Source organism: Bombina bombina, chromosome 4 (assembly GCF_027579735.1).
Source record: "Bombina bombina isolate aBomBom1 chromosome 4, aBomBom1.pri, whole genome shotgun sequence".
In the NCBI taxonomy this organism is placed as follows: domain Eukaryota; kingdom Metazoa; phylum Chordata; class Amphibia; order Anura; family Bombinatoridae; genus Bombina; species Bombina bombina.
In genome coordinates this window covers 501,546,098-501,562,772 of record NC_069502.1, presented here as the reverse complement: position 1 = coordinate 501,562,772, position 16,675 = coordinate 501,546,098, and the positions used below count along the sequence as shown (strand labels likewise).

The 16,675-nt window shown below is 35.7% G+C and overlaps 1 protein-coding gene across 1 annotated transcript in view; it reads right to left on the bottom strand.

Moving 5' to 3' along the window:
• The window catches only part of LOC128655452 (isoaspartyl peptidase/L-asparaginase), a 155,256-nt gene that overhangs the window by 26,835 nt on the left and 111,746 nt on the right, over positions 1-16,675 (bottom strand). Inside the window, exon 7 of the mRNA XM_053709072.1 lies at positions 4,927-5,037. Coding sequence (XP_053565047.1) covers positions 4,927-5,037 — 111 coding nt within the window. The remainder of the gene's footprint in view (positions 1-4,926; positions 5,038-16,675) is intronic.

Genomic DNA, 16,675 nt, shown 5'->3' with positions numbered 1-16,675 from the left:
ACATTGCTTCACGTTCTACAAATAAAGTTATAACATGCACAGCACAGATGAAATATGAACTATATTGTGATTACATAACTATGTACATGGTTGTCAAAAATAACTATTTTTTTTTTACACAAACTATTAAAAAAAACACAAATACGGATGAAAGAAATCTGAAATGTGCAAAAAAATTAAAAAAGTGTTAAAATATTACAAATACAAACACATAAATATTTATTTAAGAAGAATTATTAGTATAACGTGTTTAAAATTAATAAAAACACATTTAAATTTAAAAATATGCTTTGACACTTCAGCTTTAATTTCTTCTTAGATGTGTGATTCATTGTTAACATGTTGTCTACTATTTTAATGGTTTATTTTGGGGGTTTCCAGTAATCCAGTTGCTTTGGCTGGCTGAATGCTAACATGAAAGTTTAAAACATTCCCATCCGGGGGCGGAGCTAGCCATCAAGGGAGCAAGACGTGTGCTTGGGAAGCTCCGGGCTTTATATATTATATTGCAGCTATTAATCTTACAAATTTAAGTCAAACACTTCAGGATTTAGGCTCTGGAGAGGAAAACAGTAACCAAGGAGCTAATAGACGGACGGAGACACATAAATATTGTGAAGATTTTGTTCCCCTGTTGGAAGACAACCACGAGGCATTATATACTACTGCATGGAAAGTCCAACGATATCTTAGTTCTTGGGTAGAAGCTGCCTGATAACTATGCATTTTTGCAACTTGACACAGCAACAAAAAGTTAGATAGCGAACTTTCAGGGGTAGTGCTCAGGAGATTCACTGATTCTAAGAAAATTCAACCCCTACCCAAAATGGCGACGATACTACAACTCCTGCAACAACTAGAGGCTAAAATGGACTACCACTTCCTTCTATTACATGAAGAACTCAACACTAAACAGCGCCATACAGAAGAGGAGCTAGGACGCAGCTCTTGCGATTCCCAGTGTATGGAGCATGCCGCAGCCGTTTCCTCCTCCTCCCCACTGCAGAGCCCTGGAGCTGAACGCGATGCTGTCTACTCATTGGGGGAAGATCACCAACCTACCTTAGCAGGAGACATCTTGTTCCTGCAGCGCTCAGACACGATGAGGAGACCGGACCCCCTCTACAGAGTTGCGGAGCGTTCTGTGGTATCGGAGGATGCAGCTGACCTCGCAGATCCCATTACCTCCGGAGATGTCTTTGAGATCTTCCCAACTGCTAGATCCAAGATCCCAGAGATGGGTCCTCAGCAATCAGATGTTTACCCGCTTTCAAAGGGGTGTCATGGGAATCGCTGCAACGTAAGAAGCTGGACACTTACTTGTTGGGACACTCTTCTAGCTGACAACCTCAGCGGACCGTTTACATCTGTGCAGGGCAGGCCCTACTGCCTATTGATTCCGACACTACATCTGCTGTACCCTCTGCAGGATAGATCCCGGTTTGACATTACCGGTGTTGGCTAAGTAGAACTCCTTCCCGGGCTTCCATTTGCCACACGCTTCCACATGGGCAATATGATTATACAGTACCCACAACTGATTGACCTATATTATGCTCAATGCAAAGTTCTAGGTGTTTCAGCTCAGTTCGCACAGCTTAGATAAGTTTGCTACGACACGTAGCACCAGTTTCTTATTCCTATTTTTTTATATGATCCACAGAAAGGGGTGCCTATTCTAGTGTCTATAGATACATCATTTTCATTTCACAAACCCTTGTAGAGAAATTACACTAGGTACAAGATAACATTTAACATGTGGCACTACATCAAGGCTCCTATACAGTCACTCCTTATTCCATTCACTGAGGATGGCCTGACAATATGGGGAAGATAATTTTGCTACCGGACTTCCACTTTGCCAAGCATGCTATATTTGTTTACGTTCTGAGGCCTCTCTAGCTAAGGGATTGTTTGTAGGAGACAGTTTGCTTCCTTTCTCCTAACAGTATTATCATCATTATGTAATGTTTTCATATAGAACTGCCTATGATGGATAGTTTCACAACATCAGGGGCTGGTGTGGATGCTAGTAGATATCTGGGTATTGTTCAATGTTTTGCTTCAGCAAGTTAAACTAATAGCTTAACTGACCTGTTCTCCATAATTTATATATGTTCTATGCTGCTTTTGAATTGTTCCATTATATATTACCCCTAACACACAAGTTAAGGGCTTTTTGTTAGCTTTTTAATAAGAGTTCCCTCAGGTCTACAGAGTGCAGGATTCAATTAGGCTTACTTTTATTTTATCCTTTTTGCATCAGCTATGGCTAGTTCTGTAAATAGTATACACAACAGCTCATGAGTACAATATTGTTTATCCACTGTTCTAGCATTATAGGTCACTTGAATGTACATTATTTAATATAGCTAAGGCATACTGGAACCATGTATTTAGTAATCTGGGCTCTTTGGTAGCTTATGAAGTTTTGCCCTTATTTACTGATTTTACTCCTAATTTTGTTTAAAAGGGGTATTCTGCTATAGCATAGCTGCGATATATTTTCAACTGATGACCATATTGATTAGAACTTTGTTATAGTTTCAAGCAGTATCATATAGCCCAGTTGACATGAGATACCTTTATTTAGTTAGCCTATTACTAATGCCATTTACTCAACTTTGACTATTGGGTATAGCTATAACATCTTCGCTAGTGACTTTCCATTCTGCTTTGCCTTATATTGAGATATATTAGTGATGTTACAAGAGACGTCTACATCTAAGATGCACTATTGCTTTGTGTATAACTATGTTTGCAGATTCTCTAACTACCAAAGCAAGCAAGTTTACCTCTGAGTTTCTCCATTTAGTCGCACTTTATGCTGGGCTTGACTATTTATAGATACTCATATACCTTACCACTTGAGTCCCGCAGGTACTTCGACATCTAGTATAATTGGCCTGATTTCCTCTCAAATACTTGGAGACAGTTAGGTATTGTTTTATGGTTATATAGATCTACCATACATACTACAAACACCTTATTTTGTTATTTATTATACTATGACAGAGCTACGTCTCCCCCTAATAGTTTTATAAACAACACATCCTTCCTTTGAAGCCCACTACTGTAACTATATAATGTGACCTCTACTAACTATCCTGCTATCCTGTCTGGCTCCGCCCCCCATTCCCTTCCCCACTCCACTTCGAGCGGCTCTTGCCCGCTGTACTCCCTTACCCCTCTCCCCGCTAATTTGGTCCAAAAGCGGCCAAAACATAAACTAACCCACACTTGTCCCACTATTACTAGAATATATAACCTTATAAATGTTTCTTATGGCAACGTGGTGATTATACTCTATATATATTATTTCAGTTTATCATACGTTATGTGTTTGTACACTGACTCTGAGTAACTACACTTGATATAACATTCATGATAACATTTGGTCAGCATGCGACCAACACAGTAGTTACTCCTCCTTTAAGCTTTAAAAAAAAAAGAAAATGAGGTTTCATTTTTGTTTGTCCAGTTTTTTGTGGGTTCTGGATTTTATTTTTACTTATTTTTACTTAATGTCTAATTGGATACTCATCTACTACTATTTAACCTAAGTCCCTGGGTTACCTAGTCTCTTATATATTATAATGTCATGAACAAAATAAGCACTCACATGTGACTGTTTATATACCCGCTTGTAAAGTTATTGTATATCAATTTATTGTACTTGTGACAAACATTTTTTTTGTTGTAACACTCGAAAAACCTCAATAAAAATTATTTAAAAACAAACAAACAAAAAAAAAAAACATTCCCATCCCCCGTCTCCGAGTCCTCAACATAAAACTCACTGACACGCGACACAAGAAACTCCAAGGTCCCCTCCTTACATAATAAAGCGCTGCCAAGTACCAACCAGACACATTAGGGGACACATTAGGCGGCCGGCCTCGCTACAGATTCTTGAGCATCTGGATGAAAACTACCTCATCCTCAGTTGGGACCGTGGGGCGGGTGAGAGGGTCTTACAGGTAAGTTGCGTCACTCACATGGTAACAGCAGTCAGCAGAATATGATGTAAATGACGGGGCGTGGTTTTACAAGACTGCCTATATGCAAGCGCCAACCCTTCTCCTAAGGGGCGGATCTCCAGGGTCCGGTGGCCACAAATGGTTTATGTGAATGCGACCTTTGGGACCCTGGAAGTTCCGTCACTTTTAAAATGTAAAAAAGCCTGCCTAGGGGGCACAACATTCTATTTGGGTGGGCATTGCCCCCCAATGCCCCCCCTTGGAGCAGATCCTGGATAAGATCTGAAGTTCCGGTCAACATTTTCAGCAATTGATTGACAGATGAATCATCTGAAATCAACTAATCATTGTTGGCGATTAGTTGATTGCAAATGATTCATCTGTCAATCAATTGCTGAAAATGGCGACCGGAGCTCCAGATCTTTTACTATAGCGTTTCTAGTGAAATATATCTGAAGATAAGTATATACTAACAATTTCATTAATGAAACTTTCATTCATTTTTTCATTTCTATCATTTCACTTTTGCTTATATGGTTAACTTTACATTCACCTTAAATGAAAATAACTTCCAAAATGATTTAGAAAAATATTGCTAAATAATTGTGTTGCTAGTCTCCACAAGTGAATGCAATAAAATATGTAAAATGCAAGTTAGCCAAAAATATTATTTGTCATAAGAAATGTTGTCTTGTTGTCTTGATATAGAAAAATCATTTTAGTTGAGTCCAAACATTTAAAAAAAAAAACAACACATTAATATCTTGTTTGCTACACTTCTTTTTCTAAAGCAAAACTCCATCTACTACTTGACTCATTTTGAGGAGCCAGTTTGGAGTTGAGTCCACAGCTGACAAGGCTAGCCATGGTCATATTGTATAAAGTGGATTGTTTTGCAGTTCTTATCAGTTACTAGTGTTAATTTAAATGAGCTATAACAACTTACCCTGTTCCATGTAAAAAAGTACAAGTCTTGCAAGAGTAACTTTCATAATGGACTCTCCATGCCCAGTTGTGGATACTGCACCGATTAAGTTATCAGCATACGCACCAGATCCTGTTAAAAAAATGTAACCACTATTAAATGGTTTACTTTATATTATCATAACTAATATAATTTAAAAATAATAAGTACATGTATTGCATAGTTAGTATTCCATTAGAACAAAGTAACATAGTAGAGGAGGTTGAAAGATGACAGAAGTCCATCAAAGTCAACCTATACAGATCCTTCTTGATTTACAATAAAAAAGTTGCCAATTGAACTTATATTAAACAATTAGAAAAACAACCCATTTAACACAGGCAATCATATCCCTGAAATCAGTTTTTAGTTAGAAATAATCAAAGTATTTTATTTAATGTATCTAAGGTACCTCCTTAGGCAATGAGGAGATTAAATCTCCTTTACTCTAGCCTTAAAGTGTGACCTCATATTACAAACAATTTTCTTGGAATAAACAGTGCTTCCAACAACTCTGTCTCTGGGCCTCAAATATATTTATATAAAGTAATCATATCACCTCTCAAGCAACAATATTCTAGCGAAAACATACCTAATTTGGCTGACCTTTCCTCATATATTAAATCCTCCATTCCACTTATTAGTTTTGTCACCCTTCTCTGAACTCTGTAATGTCCTACTGCACTCTATACTCAAGGCAAGGTCTTACCAGGGATTTATTTAGTGACATAATTATGCTTTCTAACCTTACATCTATGCCTCTTTTATCAAATGATAGTATCTTATTATCTTTAAAAGCTGCTATCTTGCATTGCACACTCATTCTTAGCTTGTGATCTACAAGAACACCTAAATCCCTTTCTTCCTCTGTTTTTTTCTAAATCTAGTCCCATTTAAATTATAGTTAGTCTGCATATATCTACTTCCAAAACATAGAACCTTATATTTACCAATATTAAATCTCATTTTCCATTTATCAGCCAAATATTTCAATGTTTGTGAATCTTTCTGCAAGGCAATTACATCCTGCACTAACCTTTTCACCTTACACAAATCTGTATCATCTGCAAAAATACAGATGTTGCTATTTAATCCTTCCTCCAAGTTTATAATAAAAATATTAAAAATAACAGGGCCCTGTACTTATCTTTGTGTGACCCTACTAAATACGTTTGTCCAATGAGCATTATAATTTTATTACAACACATTGTTTCCTGTGTTTTATCCAGTTAATTAACCATGGGCTAACATGTTCTGCTATTTCCAGTCTTTTCTTTGTGTACAATATTCTTTCATGTGGCACTGTATAAAAAGCCTTTGCAAAATCCAAGTAAATCCCCCCAAAGGATTCACCTTTATCTATATTCTTGCTTACCTTCTCATACGATCTAATTCGATTTGTTTGACATGATCTAATTCTCATAAAATCATGCTTATTTGAATTTATAATCTTTTTTCCCATATATATTTTTGAATATAATTTCTTATAATTCCTTCCAGTATCTTCCTCATGTCAGGCTTACTGGTCTATAGCTTCCTGAATCAGCCCTTCTTAACCTTTTTTAAAAAGTGGCACCACATCAGCTTTATGCCAGGTACTATGCTTGAGACTAAGGAGTCTTGAAGAATCAAGAGTAGAGGTTTGGCTATGAGAGTGCAAAGTTCCTTTTGAACCATTGGTTTAATTCCTTCTGGACCTGGACTTTTATTTATCTTGATATGATCCCTTTTCCCCCTGATATCATCTAGATATTTGTATGGACTTGTATGTTCTAGTTTGTTTAAATGTCTGCCCAATTGGTTCCTCCTTTGTGTATATTGAAGAAAATAAATGGTTTAGCCCCTCATCCTTTCCCTGGTCCCTTTAAAGGGATGTAAAATCCCACATTTTTCTTTCATGAATCAGATAGAGCATGCAATTTTTAAACAACTTTCTAATTTATTTCTATAATCAATTTTTCTTTGTTCTCTCAGTATTATTTGTTAAAAATCAAGGGCATATCCTTAGGAGCCAGCCCATTTCTGGAGCACAATATGGCAGCAGTTTTGCAAGAACTTAATACATTTGCAAGGGCACTAGATGGCTGCAATATTTACTGCCATGTAGTGCTCCAGATGCCAATCTAGGTATCTATTCAACAAGAAATATCATGGGTACAAAGGACATTTGATAATATAAGTAAATTAGAAAAATGTTTGCGTTTCATGTCCCTTTAATCATGTAATCCTTCACACATTTTAATGTGATTTTTTGCCATATAAATACTTAAACAACGTATTGGGTTAGTTTTAGAATCCTTTGCAATTAATCTCTCATTTTTAATTTTGGCTAATCTGAGCACTCTGTTGCATACTTTGTTACATCCCTTATACTGTACATTTGAAATGATGAGTCTGTCTGTACTATTTATTTGAATAATTTAAATGCTCTATGTTTCTTACTAATTTCTTTTGAAACATTTGTATTTAGCTTCATTGGCTTGGATTTATTTCATTTACTTATTAAACCATGTATTGATATGTATATTTATTTAACAAAGTTTTAAATCTTCTCAATGTATCTATGTTTTTATTTAGGAATAATGTGTCCAAATTTATACTATTTTAAGATTCCCTTAAAGGGACACGAAACACAAATACGTAATGTCTTTCATGATTCAGACAGATTAAACAATTTTAAACAACTTTCCACTTAACATTTATTATCTAATTTGCTCCATTATCTCGGTATCTTTTGTTGAAGGAACAGTAGTTCACCAATGGGAACTAGCTGATGGCTAGAGGCAAGCCACCAATCAACAGCTTTTAAACCAACCTACTGTATATAAGAGAATGACACAAATTAGATAATAGAAAATAATTTGAAAGTTATTTAAAACGGCATGCACTATCTGAATCATAAAAGAAAAATTTGGTTTTCATGTCCCTTTAAATCGTTGAAATTTGCATTTTTTTTTTAAATTAAAAGTCTTTGTTGACCCTTTGTAACTCTGCCTATAGAAAGTGATTTCAAACGATACCATATTATGATCACTGTTACCTAAATGTTCTTTCACTTCTATGTTTAATATTATTTCTGTACTATTTGATAGCACTAAATCCATTATAGCTTTATTTCTAGAAACTGTAAGATTTATTAAAAAAATCACATTTTAATTTAATTTTCACAATTTGAGTTTAGATTTTACATGTTTAGATTTTCTTTGTGAAATGATTAAGCTTTATTAGGCACAATTCTCAATCTGGAAAAAAATATACATTCTTAATGTTCTTAAAGTTTATGAAATGTTTGTAACACCTAGCTTTTGATTTAACCCCTTAGTGACAGCAGTCATATTCTATATGTTGCCTGTAATTTTCACTGCAAGAGGTTAAATATTGCGGCTGGAGGGAGGCATGTAGTTAAAGTGCATCTCGTCACTATCGTTTAGACCCGTGCTATTACAGGGCTAAAATACCCTGTGACCTCATCTGTGTCATTAAATGGTTAAATAGGGGAAATAAAACATAGTTTGAAAATACAAATAAAGATATAAATAAACTGCTTGAATTTGGTATTTGCATAAAAAAAATCAGGAAAAAACTATTTACATATAGATGATATTTGAATATATATTTATCATTTTGGATTTTACACACACACATATGTATGTATATATATATATCTTCTGGATAAAACTAGTAATAATGTATCTGGACTAATCTTCAGCTTATCAAAAGCCATACAAATGGCTTGACTTTGATACATAAGAAGCATAACTTGTGTTTGCAAAGATGTGTGTTCAAGATCCATTGAAAAGCTTTACATTTTTTGATTTGTTTTGTTTTCAACATCAATTATGTGTACTTATTAAGAAATCATAAAGCAGCCAAACTCTTGTACAGATCAAGTGGGATTGCACTACAGTAAAGTGAAGGATATCAATTAGTTGGTGATTTGCAAACAACCCTGTGATGTTTTTTTTATTGAATAAGTAAGTGCTTTACATATATTTGTGTAATACTAGAGCACTCTTACATTTATGCATATTAACACAACTATTTGGCTAGCTGAAAGTTGCTAATGGCTTCACTGTGAACTGAATTCAAATTTTAAATATTACTATTAATTATCAAAGATGGACCATTTGTATTCTATCTACCATCACATTTTTCCTCTGTATAAGGATAACACTTCTCAATATAGAACATAGTTTTCTGTGCTAGTTTAGCTTTGCAATAATTGGTATAGGCATATTGTTTTGTATTCTTATAAGTTGAATTGAAAACATAAATTAGTATGTAAAGATCACATACAATTCTTCTATATAATATTTCTACTAGAATTTTTTTTTTGCATGTGGCAGTAATGCCTAAGATATAAAAAGAGTTCTTCAATATTTTTTTATTTTATTTATAATGGCATACCATTATTTAACAGAATGTTTCCAAAATACATGTTTTCTTTCTCTGGCAGTATTATCTACAAATTACTTGTCGCAAGGAAAAAAACAGAAAATCCTGTCAGATAAAGAAGAGAAGACTGGGCAGGGATGACGGAAGTCATCAGTCAAACAAACAGATTATGTTTGGAATGTTTAAGGTATGGACTCAAGAGACCTGTAGCTTGTTAAAGAGGCAATATTTCAAGACAGCTCAATTATTTATTGCATGCATTAAAGTGGATGGGTTGTTTTACTGCAAGATGCAATTACTTTTGATGTATGTGTTTGTCTTTTTAGATATTACTTTTTAATGTGACTAAAGATTTGTAACTTTAGACTTTTAGGACCCATGGGCCTACAAGGCCTTAATCTACACATGATGAGATGGTGTCCATATTAAATTAAGCACAACCAGGGTTCCATGAAACCTTTTGCAACCAATTTTATTTTTTGTTGTAAATAATTGCATTGAAGGTATGGCACCATTTCATCTGCAAAAACCTTTAGGTTTTAAAGAGATGCACATACCTTTTTCTAAATTACCCAAGCTGTAACAGAGACTTACTTGATCACAACCTGTATCAAAATGTTCATATTTCGAGAATTTAAAGATCTCTTTCCACCTATTTATTTCACAATAATTGGTTAAGGTACATAGGAAAATATAAGGACTCCTGTGTCACCAAGGACTACATATTAGAGAGTGTGTGTGTAGACTCATGCATTTCTTGGATTTGCTGCTAAAACTGTGTCTTCCTTTTATTGTCAGGAAAAGTTTAGAAAAAAGCACATCACTGCCTTCTATTTGATTGGCTAATTAAATATAAAGATTATATTTGACATTGTTAAGGTTAGTTCTCGAGAGAAAAGATTGGCCAAAACACCTTAGACACATGATGTGAAGTTTGGATAAAATAGTAAATGGATTAAATAAGGCAATATACAGTTGTGCTAAAAGCTGAGAAGTTATAAATATGCTTGTCTTAATAATAATAATAATAATAATAATAATAATGCTCATAATTGAAACTATTATCATAATTTTCATGTAATTTAACAATTCTGCACCCTTGCAGACTTCATGACTCTAACTGTGTCAAATGTCTCCCTAACAAGCCTCTGCTAAAACAAAAGACAGATTGAGTTCTTCATACAAAGTAAGATATGGGGGTGTTCGGACATTGAAAAACAACCCGCAGGACATGATATTAATCTGTTATAAAACCTATCATCCTCGGTTTATCTACTAATCTATTGCAAAACAGCAGAACAGTCTTGTAATTACAAGATGTTTATGTCCCTCTAAGAGAAGAGGAGGGGGCTTCTATATCTTTTTCTTCTACAGCCCAATGTGCCAACAACCATACATATTCATACAACATCCATATGGAAAGGTGCTTGTTTTTTGGTTAGTAAGAATCATGTTCTGTTAGACAAGGAAATCAGTGAAAAGATAAACAAACAAATATATTATTTGACAAAACAAAGATGCATTATTTACTAGTGGAACAGGCTTCTTAAAGGGACATTATACACTCACGGCTAGATTACGAGTTTTGCATTAGGAGCTGTGCGGTGCTAACGAGCAATTTTCTCTCACCGCTCATTTCCCTGCAGCGCTGGTATAACAGTTTTTACAAACCCACCGTTAAAAGACAAGAAGTGAGCGTTGAGCAAAATTTTGCTCATTACCGCACTCCAATACCAGTGCTGCTTAAGTCAGCGGTGAGCTGGTCGAACGTGCTCGTGCACGATTTCCCCATAGGAATCAACGGGGAGAGCCGGCTGAGAAAAAGTCTAACACCTGTAAAAAAGCAGCGTAAAGCTCCTTAACGCAACCCCATTGATTCCTATGGAGAAACACATTTTATGTTTACACCTAACACCCTAACATGAACCCCGAGTCAAAACACCCCTAATCTTACACTTATTAACCCCTAATCTGCCGCCCCCGACATTGCCGACACCAACATTATACTTATTAACCCCTAATCTGCTTCCCCCAATGTCGCCGCCACCTACCTACACTTATTAACCTCTAATCTGCCGCCCCCAACGTCGCCGCCACTATAATAAAAATATTAACCCCTAAACCGCCACACTCCCGCCTCGCAAACATTAATTAAATATTAATAACCCCTAATCTGCTGGCCCTAACATCGCCGCCACCTACCTACATTTATTAACCCCTAATCTGCCGCCCCCAACGTCGCCGCCACTATATTACGTTTATTAACCCCTAAGTCTAAGTCTAACCCTAACACCCCCTAACTTAAATATAATTAAAATAAATCTAAATAAAACTTATTTCATTACCTAAATAATTCCTAACAGTTACATTGTAGCTAGTTTAGGATTTATTTTTATTTTACAGGCAAGTTTGTATTTATTTTAACTAGGTAGAATAGTTATTAAATAGTTATTAACTATTTAATAACTATCTAGCTAAAATAAATACAAAACCTAACCTAAGTTTCACTAACACCTAACACTACACTATAATTAAATAAAATAACTAAATTAACAATTAAATCAATTAAATTAAATTAGCTAAAGTACAAAAAAAACAAACAAACAAACACTAAATTACAGAAAATAATAAACAAATTACAAGATATTTAAACTAATTACACCTAATCTAATAGTCCTATCAAAATAAAAGAAATGTAGCCTAAACTAAACTAACAATAGCCCTTAAAAGGGCCTTTTGTGGGGCATTGCCCCAAAGTAATCAGCTCTTTTACCTGTAAAACAAAATACAAACAACCCCCCAACAGTAAAACCCACCACCCACACAACCAACCCCCAAATAAAATACTATCTAAAAAAAACCTAAGCTCCCCATTGCCCTGAAAAGGGCATTTGGATGGGCATTGCCCTTAAAAGGGCAGTTAGCTCTTTTGCAAGCCCAAACCCTAACCTAAAAATAAAGCCCACCCAATACACCCTTAAAAAAACCTAACACTAACACCCTGAAGATCGACTTACCAGGAGAAGTCTTCATCCAAGCTGGGCCAAAGTCCTCAACGAAGCCGGGAGAAGTCTTCATCCAAGTCGGGTGAAGTGGTCCTCCAGACAGGCAGAAGTCTTCATCCAGACGGCATCTTCTATCTTCATCCATCCGGCATGGAGCGGGTCCATCTTCAAGACATCCGACGCGGAGCATCCTCTTCATCCGACGACTAAAGAAGAATGAAAGTACCTTTAAGTGACATCATATATATATATTAGATCTATATTAGATCTAATACTTACAAACAGTGATACAGTTTCAGATGTGTCTGTAGGTGAGAACTTAGGATCCAGTGATCATCAATCTGTTTGGTTTAGTATTCATGTTCAGGAACTGTCCACCCAGACTAAAACAAAAGTTTTAGACTTTAGGACGGCAGATTTTTCATTAATGGGAGAATACCTAAAAAACTATTTAAAGGGGAAAACTCTTATTACAGGGGTTCAAGAACAGTGGGAATTTGTGAAAGGTGCCATTTTAGATGCAACCGCACACTGTATTAGACATGTCTGTAAAAGTAAAAGAAAGCGGAAACCAATTTGCTTTTCCAAAGAAGTAGCACATGCTGTAAAGACAAAAAAGATAGCTTATAAAAATTACAGACACACACAAGCAGATGATGATATGAAAATATGGAGACTCCAACAAAAAAAGACTAAGCAGTTAATTAGGAAGGTTAAAGCTCATGCAGAAGAGAAGATAGCACAGTCAGTAAAACATGGGGACAAAACATTCTTTAGATATATCAGTGAAAGAAGAAAAAATAAGGTAGGAATAGTAAAATTGAAATCAGTTGATGGTAGAATAATAGAAGGAGATAAGCAGATTGCAGACTGTCTCAATGATTACTTCTGTTCTGTTTTCACTAAAGATTGTGAAGATACAATGTCTACATTAAGGGATGCTACGCAAAATAGAAATAAGCTTAACAGTAATCTTTTTACAGAGGATGAGATTTTGTTAGCATTATCAAAAATAAATGTTACAAAGGCAGTGGGTCCTGATAATATTCATCCAAGGGTTTTAAAAGAACTTTGATCAGTGCTAACTGTCCCATTAACTGATCTGTTTAATCAGTCACTATTAACAGGAGCTGTCCCAGATGATTGGAGAATAGCAAATGTAATACCTCTTCATAAAAAGGGCAGTAGAGAAGAATCTGGCAACTACAGGCCAGTTAGTTTAACTTCAGTAGTAGGGAAATTAATGGAAAGCCTCTTAAAAGAAAGAATTATGACTTACATAAAGACAAACAATTTAGAGGACCAAAATCAGCATGGTTTTACTTCAGGGAGATCATGTCAGACTAATCTAATTGACTTCTTTGATTATGTAACAAAAGTATTAGACAAGGGAGGAGCAGTTGATGTAGCATATCTAGATTTCAGCAAAGCATTTGACACCGTCCCACACAATAAACTTATTCACAAACTATATCTCCTTGGTCTAGATTCAAAAATTGTGAACTGGGTGGAATGCTGGCTTAAGGACAGAAAACAAAGTGTCTTAGTAAATGGAGTTCATTCAGCAGAGGGGGCTGTTACTAGTGGTGTTCCTCAGGGGTCAGTTCTGGGGCCTGTTTTGTTTAACATATTTATCTGCGATATCAGCAAAGGGCTACAGGGGAAAGTATGTCTCTTTGCAGATGATACAAAAATTTGCAACAGAGTGGATGTTCCAGGGGGGGTAGACAAAATGAGAAGTGATATACAACAATTGGAGGTTTGGACAAACGACTGGGATCTAAAGTTGAACACAGCAAAGTGTAAAATAATGCATTTAGGGAAGAAAAATCCAAATGTTAATTACAGACTCAATGACACTTTACTGACTGTTACAGACGAGGAACAGGACTTGGGAATTATTATTTCAGATGATTTAAAACTTAGTAAACAATGTAGTAATGCAGCGAGTAAGGCTAGCAGAATGCTTGGATGTATTGGTAGAGGTATTTGCAGCAGAAATAGTAAGGTTCTTATGCCACTTTATAGATCATTAGTTATGCCTCATCTTGAGTATTGTGTGCAGTTCTGGAGGCCATATCTTCAGAAGGATATTAACAAACTTGAATCTGTGCAAAGGAGGGCTACCAAAATGGTACATGGTCTAAAAAATAAAACTTACCAGGATAGGCTCAATGACCTAAATATGTATAGCTTAGAGGAGAGAAGGGAAAGAGGTGATATGATAGCAACTTTCAAGTACATTAAAGGGTTTAGTAAAACTGAGGCTGTGGGTATTTTACATAAAATGGAAAATTCAAGAACAAGGGGTCATGAGCTCAAGCTAAAGGGTAGTAGATTCAGGAGTAATTTGAGGAAGCACTTCTTTACAGAAAGAGTGATTGATTTATGGAATAAACTTCCTCAAGAGGTAGTAGCAACAAACACTGTGGGGGACTTTAAAAATGCATGAGACAAGCATAGGGCTATCCTATGAACTAGATAAGTTTATACTGTTAGGTAAGGTCGGGCAGACTTGCTGGGCCTATGGCTCTTATCTGCCGTCAATATCTATGTTTCTATGTTTCTATCATCCAAGATGGCGTCCCTTAGATTCCGAGTGGCTGATAACCATCTTGGATGACGTCACTTAAAGGTACCTTCATTCGTCTTTAGTCATCAGATGAAGAGGATGCTCCGCGTCGGATGTCTTGAAGATGGACCCACTCCATGCCGGATGGATGAAGATAGAAGATTTCGTCTGGATGAAGACTTCTGCCCATCTGGAGGACCACTTTGCCCGGCTTGGATGAAGACTTCTCCTGGCTTCGTTGAGGACTTCAGCTCGGCTTGGATGAAGACTTCTCCCGGTAAGTCGATCTCCAGGGGGTTAGTGTTAGATTTTTTAAGGGTGTATTGGGTGGGTTTTATTTTTTGGACTTGCAAAAGAGCTAACTGCCCTTTTAAGGGCAATGCCCTTCCAAATGCCCTTTTCAGGGCAATGGGGAGCTTAGGTTTTTTTAGATAGTATTTTATTTGGGGGGTTGGTTGTGTGGGTGGTGGGTTTTACTGTTAGGGGAGTTGTTTGTATGTTTTTTACAGGTAAAAGAGCTGATTACTTTGGGGCAATGCCCCGCAAAAGGCCCTTTTAAGGGCTATTGGTAGTTTAGTTTAGGCTAGGGTTTTTTTATTTTGGGAGGGGGCATTTTTATTTTGATAGGGCTATTAGATTAGGTGTAATTATTTTAAATATCTTGTAATTTGTTTATTATTTTCTGTAATTTAGTGGGGTTTTTTTTTGTACTTTAGCTAATTTAATTTGATTTAATTGTTGTTAATTTATTTAATTATAGTGTAGTGTTAGGTGTTAGTGTAACTTACGTTAGGTTTTATTTTACAGGTACTTTTGTATTTATTTTAGCTAGGTATTTATTAAATAGTTAATAACTATTTAATAACTATTCTACCTAGTTAAAATAAATACAAACTTGCCTGTAAAATAAACATAAATCCTAAGATAGCTACAATGAAACTATTAGTTATATTGTAGCTAGCTTAGGGTTTATTTTATAGGTAAGTATTTAGTTTTAAATAGTAATAATGTAGTTAATGATAGTAATTTTATTTAGATTTATTTGAATTATATTTAAGTTAGGGGGTGTTAGGGTTAGGGTTAGACTTAGATTTAGGGGTTAATAACTTTAAAATAGTGGCAGCGATGTTGGAGGCGGCAGATTAGGGGTTAATAAGTGTAAGTAGGTTGCGGCAACATTGGGGACGGCAGATTAGGGGTTAATAAATATAATGTAGGTGTCGGCGATGTTGGGGGCAGCAGATTAGGGGTTCATAAATATAATGTAGGTGGCGGCGGTGTTAAACATTTCATTATAGTGTTTGCGATGCGGGGGGGCCTCAGTTTAGGGGTTAATAGGTAGTTTATGGGTGTTAGTGTACTTTTAGCACTTTTGTTATGAGTTTTATGTTACAGAGTTGTACCATAAAACTCTTAACTATTGACTTTAAAATGCGTCACGGATCGTGACAGGGTAGGGTGTACCGCTCACTTTTTGGCCTCCCAGGACAGACTCGTAATACCGGCGCTATGGAAATCCAATCCGTTTTGCGGTAAGGCCAAAGATGTGTGCGGTGACTCTAAACCTTCAAGACTCGTAATAGCAGCGGGCGTAAAAAAGCAGCGTTAGGACCTCTTAACGCAGCCTTTTTACTCTAACGCACAACTCGTAATCTAGCCGTCATTTTTTCTTTGCATAAATGTTTTGTAGATTATCTATTTATATAGCCTATAAAGTTTTTTTTTTTTTTAAATGTATAGTTTTGCTTATTTTTAAATA